The 8554-nt window shown below is 59.0% G+C and overlaps 1 protein-coding gene across 1 annotated transcript; it reads right to left on the reverse strand.

Moving 5' to 3' along the window:
* Nucleotides 1–929: 929 nt before the first annotated feature.
* On the reverse strand, nucleotides 930–4933 carry GHRL (ghrelin and obestatin prepropeptide). The gene is made up of 4 exons (XM_005896110.2): nucleotides 4801–4933; nucleotides 4485–4598; nucleotides 1542–1650; nucleotides 930–1058 (listed from the first exon to the last, which is right to left on the reverse strand). Exons 1-4 carry the CDS (start codon nucleotides 4906–4908, stop codon nucleotides 1039–1041), a joined length of 351 nt encoding a protein of 116 aa, XP_005896172.2. The 5' UTR covers nucleotides 4909–4933; the 3' UTR covers nucleotides 930–1038.
* Nucleotides 4934–8554: the final 3621 nt, after the last annotated feature.

The following is an 8554-nucleotide window of genomic DNA, read 5'->3' on the forward strand; positions in this document are numbered from 1 at the left end:
GAGGGAGTTCTCTGTGACCAAGGTTTCTCCCAAGTGTGGCTGTGGCCCTGGCTCCACAGAGGGGTGTCCTGCATGTTGGTGATGGGTGTGCATGTCAGGTGGGTGGCTGGGTGGTGCTCCTCCCCCGTGATTGCCCACCCATCGCCACCGGCTCTTGAGTCAGCTCACATGTTTGCACCAAAGTGCAAGTGAATGCTAAGTGACATCCCTTCCATGAAGACTGGGTCTTCGCTGGAATTAAGTTGTGTGCTTAACGATCAAGGCTCATTCAGCCCTGAGCTGGGGTCACAAGTGTGTTTGGACATCAACCTCGTGTCCCAGATCAACAAAGGGACCAAGGCAGTGGTCAGTCTCAGCCACAGGAGGTGGCATCCGCTGCGCATTGGGTGAGGAGGAGGGAGGGGTTAGGTCAGCCGGGTCTAGCAATGGCCGTCACCATTGTTAGTGCCCCACTTAGGTCCAGCCTCAAAGTCAGGCTTTCCCTTTCCCAGCGTCCTGTCCGCGTGAATGTCAGTTCAGGGACACTGGCTCCGATGGCGTCACCAGAAGTTTCCCTGTGCACACAGCCCTTGCTGGTTGTTAAGAAGCCCCCGTTGCAGCTTTGCCCCTGGGAAGCTCTGCTATTTAAAGGAACTTTGTCTTTTTCTTTTTCTCCATCTTGCCCCTCCTTTCCCCTTCCTGTTCCGCTGTCTCCTCCACCTCCGCTCCTACAATCCCCCAGCAGCCGTATCTGCTTGTAGGAGTGGATCTGGTTTGGTTTTCTCAGCATTCACACCTCCTTGCTTTATGTTCTTCCTCGGCCTTCTCCTCTCTATTGACCACAGACCAGGAATTGCGGGGGCACGTTGGTTTTCATTGAAATGTGAAATTTCCATCTTTGGTGAAATAAACATTTTGAACCTTTGCATCCATCTGAGCATTTATTCACTGCCTAGGCTAGTACCCCTCAGAGCCCCACGTGGTCTCGGAAGTGTCCCGGAAGCCAGGTGAGAGCTTCTGAGGGTGGGAGAACGGACAGGTGGTTGGTCCCAGGGCCACTCACTCGTCAGCCAGGGTTTCTGAAATGCAAGAGGTCAAGTCAAAGAGCTGTGTCCGGGACTTCCCTGGCGGTCCACTGGTTAAGACTCCATGCTTCCACTACAGGGGCACGGGTTTGATCCCTGCTTGGGGAACTTAAGATCCCCATGCCTTACAATGTAGCCAAAAAAAGAAAAACCACCAAAAAAACCTCTACTTTGTCCGCTCTCCTCCTGTTGCCCTCCGGTTTGCCTTCCCTTCCACAGGGGGTGGAGGAGATGTGCTGTAATAGCGAGAGGAGCGGCCCAGAGTTGGACTGTGCCACTTCGGCCCGTCCCCTAAAAGCTGGGGCCCTGGACCCAATCCCCCACGGGTACTGAGTGACAACTCTTTGGGAAAGAGGAATTAGAAGCTCTTTTGAGAGGCAGGGTGGGGAATGAAACCTCTGTTTTGTTACTCATGGGCAGGCTCACACTGGGACTCAGGCGAAGCTTGGAATTGAGCTGAGCTGGGCAAGGACTTACCTTCAGCTTCTTCCCAAAGGATGTCCTGAAGAAACTTCCCCAACGTCTGGCCATGCTGGAGGGACTGAGCCCCTGATAGCTTGATCCCAACGTTAAAGGGGGCGTTGAACTAGGAGGAGGACCACCCAGGAATTGTCAGAGGTCACCTGCACCCTCTCACCCCTGCCCCCTGCACCCCCACCCCAGAAGAGGCCCTGTGCTCTCAGGAGGGGAAGAAGGAAAGGCCTGGGGTCTGACAGGCCCCCCGAGGGGTGGCTTAGCCAGTTTGCCGTCCGTCCCGGGCCTCATCTTACCACTCCACGATCCTTAGGAGGCTCACCTTGTACCCTCTTTACCTGGCTCTGAAGAGGTTACTGATAAAAGCTGTGGGGTCCCCTAGATCGGAAGACGTCAGACGGAATGGCCAGTGATGGAGGTACGGCTGGGAGCATGATGTGGGGTCAGGGCTCTCCCCGGTGGACACAGCTCCGGCCCGGGGGACGGTCTCTGCACCGCCTCCCTCCCTCCCAGGAGCTCTTCCTCTCGACTGCACCGGCCCTTCCTCGTTCTGTGTTGGACCAGATAGGATGTTGACCTCTTCCTCAATCGATGCTCTGAGCCAAGGCTGTACTTTCTGTGCCTCTGTCTCTTCCCTGCTACAGGGGGATCACCCCACGTCTCCTAGTTTCTCGGCAGCCTATGAGACGACTTGTTGAAGCTCAAAGATTTGGGCGACCAGGAAGGAACTCTGTTTGCAGCCACATGGTTGTTTCTCTCCAGAGGAGTGGAGACCGTGCTCACCTCCGCTCATCCAGTTCCTGGCCGTGTTGGTGACAGAGCTCCTGGGTGAGTCCACGAAGGGATCTTGGGGCCGAAAGAGAGCCCTCGGTCCTCCTGCCCCCGGCAGGGGTGCAGCCCTCGCCCTGCTCAGGCCCGGGCTGAGTGCCTTTCCCTCTGCCTCCCATTTCACAGGTGAGCAGGGGTGCTCCGAGGTGTTGTTACAACAACGATAAAATGTGGGTTCCCTTTTAAAATCTGCCTCCCCCTCTTGCCTCCACCGTGAAGATGGAGCTGTGGAGATGACGTAATTAATTCGGGGGGAACTGAGGCCCCTCTGTTCTCTCCCTTCAGTAAATATTCATTTCCTCTCCAGCCCTGTGGCCGATGAGAGTGGTCAGGTGACCCTAGCAGACTTTGGGGTTCTGTGGACACTGAGCTGGGGACCTGCTGGGCTGGTCTTCACCCTGGAGCTGGGCGAGGGGCAGCTGACAGGAGGTGAGGCAGCTGTCGGATGGGAGAGAGCGCGGCTTCGAGGGGCTGGAAACGGGCCCCTTGGCCCCAGTGTCTAACTAGTCCATGGGTGACCGGTGGGGCAGGACAGGACTTGGTCTATAAGGCGTTCTGCTCTGAGATTCCATTTTAGGAAAACGTTTGGAGCGAGTGGAGGGGCCTGCGGTGCCTGAGGTGGGACCCTGGGACTGGGGGCTTTGGGGCGCACGGCCCACACTGTGTGGCCTGTGTCTCAGGCTTCACGCACATCTGGTGGGACCCCCCACCTCTGGACATCACGCACTCCTGGTTCCGGCTGAGGCAGGGCCTGCTCTTGCCTCTGTGGAAACTGGACAGTCCCAGCCAAGACTTCTGCCCCATCTGAGCGGTCCCACGGCTTCCCTTGCCCTGCTGGGCCTGGCAGTCTCAGCAGGAAAGTTCCCTGGTTTTAATCTAAGAATCTGCAGGCCGTCGTCAAGTAGGAACGTGACGGGTGGGGTCTTACACGTGGTGGAGGCGGCGCCTGGGGAGAGTCAGGGGCTGGGGGCTGGGGATTTGACCTCTGACCGGAGCAGAGGTGGGCAGAGGAGACTTCCTGGGCACTTGCTCTCTCTGCCAGACCGGAGGTGGAGACCGAAGGCTTGGGGACCCGAGTCCCCCAGGCCGTGGGTCCCACCTCGGCGCCTGCAGGCGGTGACCCCTTGGGCCAGCGGGTTCCCCTGGCTGAACCTCTGTTCCTCAACTCTACACGAGGCCACAGAGACCAGCGTACTGACCCCACCAGTGGCTGTAGAGATTCAGTGCCAAGCAGGGTAGAAGGGCTTCCCAGGTGGTGCTAGTGGTAAAGAACCCACCTGGCAATGCAGGTGATGTAAGAGACATGGGTGCAATCCCTGGGTCGGGAAGACCCCCTGGAGGAGGGCATGGCAACCCACTCCAGTGTTCTTGCCTGGAGAATCCCATGGGCAGGGGAGCCTGGTGGGCTACAGTCCATGGGGTCGCAAGGAGTCGGAACAACTGAAGCGACTGAGTACGTTCGCGTGCAGGAGGGCGGAGCCGTGGAAAGTGAGGCCCAGAGGGTGCGGCAGCTCAGTGGTGACTGGGCACCTCGGGGGACACTGGTCGCCCTGCACAGAGATGCCCATCTCCACCTAAACCCTTGTCAGTCCTTTCCCAGGACCACGGCCAGGCCCCCCGGCAGGAAGGTCACGTGGCGGGGGGCCCATAAAACGCCTTCATGCCCTGTCTCTCCTGGCCCTCCCGTTCTCTCCCAATGGTGCCCTTGCCCCGTGCAGGATTCCTGAGCCCAAGCAAGCCTGCAGGGCTCCATCCTGGCCTGCAGGTGGGGTTTCCCCACCCAGGGTGCCGCCCTGCCAAGATAGGGTAAGGTCAGGTCCGAGAGGGCCCTGAGCCCATCGGAAGGTTTTCTGCGGGGAGACGCCTGCAGCCTGTGAGCAGCTCCTCCTTCCTGAGTGTCTGTGAATACTCGCTGGCACGCCCCCTCCCCTCTGCTGGGGCTCATCCTTGTGCAGCAGATTTCCTTAGACATTTGCCTGTTGATGGCAGAGACCTAGCGGAACCAGGGGTGTGGAGCCTGCTGTTGTCCTGCTGTTTGATGTCCCTTGAGTAGCTGCTAAGTGGGTGTCTGTGGGTAGCCGCCCTCCCCACCCCACCTCTTACTGCAGAGGAACCCACCCGGATTTCCAGCTCGTCCTCTGCACCTTCCGCCTGACTTCCCACCTCCGGGTCAAACTGGCCTTCCAGGGCCCGGGGCTTCAGTCTGCCTGATGGCTTCTTAGGTTCCTTTCTCTGCAGGAAAGAGGAGGTGCTCCCCTTAGGCCCTGAATCTCCCCTCTCCTCCGAGAAGCAGGTTGAGGTGTGGACCCACAGTCAGACCCAGAGCCCTCCTTCGGGCTCGGGGAGAAAGCTGAAGCTCAGACAGGGCGAGCCACTGCCCAGCTCACACGGCTCGGGGCATTCAGGACACGGGGCTCCTGGGGTGGCGTCTCACCTGCAGTTTCTGATGTTCGGGGCTCAGAAAGCTGGAGCCCGCCATGGCCAAGTCCATGCAGAGCACGCTGAGCAGCAGCAGGCTGCAGATGGTCCACAGGGCGGGCATTGCTTCCCTGGCTGGAGGCAGATGGACCTGGAGGAGAGAGGGTCTCTGGGCCAGGCAGAGAGATGGCTTGTGGACCCAGGGTGACTGCTGTCTGGAGCAGCTCTCCCCCAGAAGTGCCATCTGCCCACCTCCCCAGGTAGGACATGAGGGCTCCTTCCCAAGACTTTTCTCTCCGGTGCAGATGCTTGGCAGTGGGAGTGTCCACATCCTTCGTCCCCAGCCCTGAGAACCCTGCGCCAAGTTTCTGGAGGAGGGCTGAGGAAGGCGAACTGGCCAGGTCCCAGGAGACCTGGGGGCACCGGGGCTGCTCCCAAGTCCAGCTGGGAGCAGCCGGGCAGCGCGGGGCCCTGCGACCTCCCCGTGTTCAGAAGGGCCTGCGGGTGTTGCCGTGAGTTAGACCCGTAAACAGACCCCCCGCATGCAAGCGTCCCCAGAGTGCCTACCTGGGGTTTCGGGCGGAGGTGGCGCGTGGCGGCCGTCTGGTTCTTATATAGGGCAGTCTGTATTTGTCTGAAACCAGCAGCCGTCTCTCAGGGCAGCTTGGCATCTGGGGGCTGAGTGCCATTCCTTGGGAACTAAAAATGCTCGCATCACCCACCTGGGAGACGTCACCAGCAGAGGTCAAATGCCCTGAGAGATGGCTGAGTTGGCTGGGGCGGCCCCGTGGGGCCACCTGCCCCTCCTGTGCCCAGGAGTGCCCGCCTCGGCTTGGGCGGGAGGAAGGAGAGTGTGCCCTGGGGCCAGCCCGGCGTTGCTGCTCGGCAGCTGTGACCTGCTGGCCTTTCTGCTCCCCTCCTCCTCCTGGGATAGAACCAGGTCGGTTGCTGTTGTTCAGTTGCCAAGTCATGTCCGACTCTGCGACCCCATAGACTGCAGACCTCCAGGCGTCCCCATCCCTCATCCTCTCCCCGAGTTTGCCCAAGTTCATGTCCACGGAATTGGTGATGAACCAGGCACCGTCGCTTGATCTTGGGGGCTTGTGCTGCCTCGGGCCTCGTGAGGGACGCTGCTCTGGCTCCCATGGCCTCGAGCACGTGAGAGCCTGCCTCCTGGCATTCTCAGGCCGCCTGGAGGGAAGCCCCGTTTTTCAGATGAGGAAACTGGAGGAGCGGGGCAGGGACCGTCTCCAGCAGGGGCTGAAGGCCCGTCCTCGCCTCTGGGAGGAAGGGGGTGATGGCTCCGCTCTGCATGGTCTTTCTTAACACGTGGGCTTGTCTCTCCTCCCCCGGCCAGGCCCTGAGAGGCAGCAGAGTGGCCCCAGGGGTGGGAAAGCCGGGACCCAGTGCTGCCAAGGGTGACCACATGCACGCTGGCCTCAGCAAGGTCACTGAGCGTCCCCTGCACATGGCTGCTTCTCAGAGCGCCTTTGAGGATGGACCGAGGTGACGGATGTCACATCCTTTGTAAGCTGTCAAGTATCAGACGGTAGCTGTTCTTCGTACCTTGGCCAGCCTCGGCCACATCACATGTTCCCCAATGACGAGCTGCTCAACCACACGGGGGCTTCCTAACCTGCCTGGAGCCCTTCGTCCCACCGGATGCCCAGGCGGTGACTCCTGAGGGCTCGGTGTGTGGTCTGCGTAGACGTTCTAGTGTCAGTCAGAGCAGGAACTTGCTTCTGGCCGCGCTTGAGCTGGGAGGGTGGGAAGGCCGCCCCCGTCGGGGCTGCAGCAGCGGGGCCAGGCTGTGAAGGGAGGCCCACTGCGGGCAGAGGGCCGGAGCGGAGGTGAGCGGCAGGCGCGGCTGTGGACCGTGTGCAGCCACCGGCGAGGAGCTGGGGTGCTTGGAGGACGGCGGCGGGGTGGGGAGGAGTGGGTTGTGAGGAAAGGCCTGGAAGGAGGGGCAGGGTGAGGATGAACACCCTTGGGAAGCTCCTGGCACCAGGCATCTGGGCTTTGATCTGGAGGAGGGAAGACGTTGAAGGCTCGTGGGCAGTGGAGTGACCGGTTGACCTTGAAGACTTGGGAGGCTGCACCTCTTGTTTCATGGGGAGAACTGACTGTTTAAAGGGGCCACCCTTGCCCCAAAGCCACGCTGCCCTCAGTGGCTGTGTGGGCTGCCAGCGGGCTCCGGATCAGGAAGGGGCTGGGGCCGCCAGCAGACCTTTGGCCGTCAGATGCTGACCGGATGTAGATGGACCTCAGGGAGATGGACCTTGTGCAGACTCTAGGGACGGGGGACCTGGGAGGGGCTGGACTGAGCTCCACAGTGCAGTGTGGGGACCAAGTACCTTCTGCTGGAAAACTTCTACCAGGAGGCTCCATCAGTCCCAGCAGAGTGTAAGCGTGTCCCCTGGAGACCTTCCCCTTGTGAGCCCCCTGAGCATAGGGCTCCTGACCTTGGGTGCCCAGAAGGGCTGAAGGTGGAGTGAGGTGGGGAGATGTTCGAGACAGCCGGTAGCTTTTCCAGAGCCTCTCCTTGCCAACCCCAGCAAAAAAACAAAAAACAAAACCCAAAGCGTCTATGGTGACCAGGCCCCTGCTGCGACATGAGGCCTCCCTCCACCGTGGAGACGGGAGCTGCGGGTGTTGATCTTAGATAACAGCCCCCCGCGAGCAAACAGAATACCCTTGCTCCCTGGTCCCCTCGCCCTCTGATCCTGGGAACAGGAAAGTGCAGAAAGGAGGCCTGCGGGTGCAGAGCCCAGGCGAGCTGGGGAAGGAAGGGAGGGTGGAGGGGCCGGGGAGGCTGCGCCTGGGAAGTACCCCGCCGCCCACCCCCTGCTGTGGAAGGGGGCGCGGACTGGGCAGGGCACACGCAGACCCGGCCCCAGAGTTCTCCGGAGGAGGACTGTGTCTCCAGGGAAGGACTGGCCTTCCCAGCTCATGATTCCCGTCGGAGTGCGGATGACGCTGAGGCCAGCCTGCACCTGTCTGTCTGCCCCGCAGAGCATTCCCTGCCCGCTGGGTGGTGCTTCCCTTCCTGCCGCACGGCCTTGTGAACGGACAGGGACGCGGCGTCACCCAAGTACCTGCCGTGTGTGAATGGCATCTGAGAACAAAGTGTGTACACGGTCCACGGTCTTTTGTTTGTACCAATGGTTAGCTGGCTTATCAGGCACTTTTTGCATCAGTGTAGCCCAACCTTGGTGTGACCGAGGCAGAGTTTGGGGTCTAGAAACAGGTTTATTTTGTGAGATAGGGCTCTTTGGGCCAGCTTCTTCTTTCTCTCCTTCTGGCTTCCGAAATAGAAGTATCATGCCAGCCATGAGATGGAAAATTCCTTCGAAGTCACATTAAAGAATGCAGAAAGAAAGAGGTAAAATCAATTTTAATAATACACTTTAATGTACCCCAAACACTGTCAATTTGGCATGCAGTCAACATGAAAATGATTTACATGGTTGGTACTGGTTTTCTTTTTACTAAATCCTCAGAGTCTGGTGGGTATTATATTTCTGCAGCATTTTTCAGTTCAGACTTGCTGCATTTCCGGTGCTTAGTAGGGACCCATGGCTCCCAGCTACTGTAGGGTGAGTATTAGGTCAACATGGGTGTCGCTTTTTTTTTTCATTTTTTATTTCTATTTCTTTATTTACAGTCCATAGTAAAGGCACAGCTGTAAAATAAATGCATTAAAAACAAAAACAGAAGATACATCTGGATGACAAAAAATAGACGAAGATTGAAAATCTATGGGATTCCCC

Source organism: Bos mutus, chromosome 22 (genome assembly GCF_027580195.1).
Source record: "Bos mutus isolate GX-2022 chromosome 22, NWIPB_WYAK_1.1, whole genome shotgun sequence".
Taxonomy (NCBI): Eukaryota; Metazoa; Chordata; class Mammalia; order Artiodactyla; family Bovidae; genus Bos; species Bos mutus.

Excerpts from the sequence above, each read along its gene's own strand:
- GHRL (XM_005896110.2), bottom strand. The coding sequence starts at position 4,908 with ATGCCCGCCCTGTGGACCATCTGCAGCCTGCTGCTGCTCAGCGTGCTC. Across the intron at positions 4,599-4,800 it reads CCGAACATCAGAAACTGCAG|AGAAAGGAACCTAAGAAGCC; the intron begins GTGAGACGCCAC and ends TCTTTCCTGCAG. Across the intron at positions 1,651-4,484 it reads AGGACGAGCTGGAAATCCGG|TTCAACGCCCCCTTTAACGT; the intron begins GTGGGTTCCTCT and ends TCCTCCTCCTAG.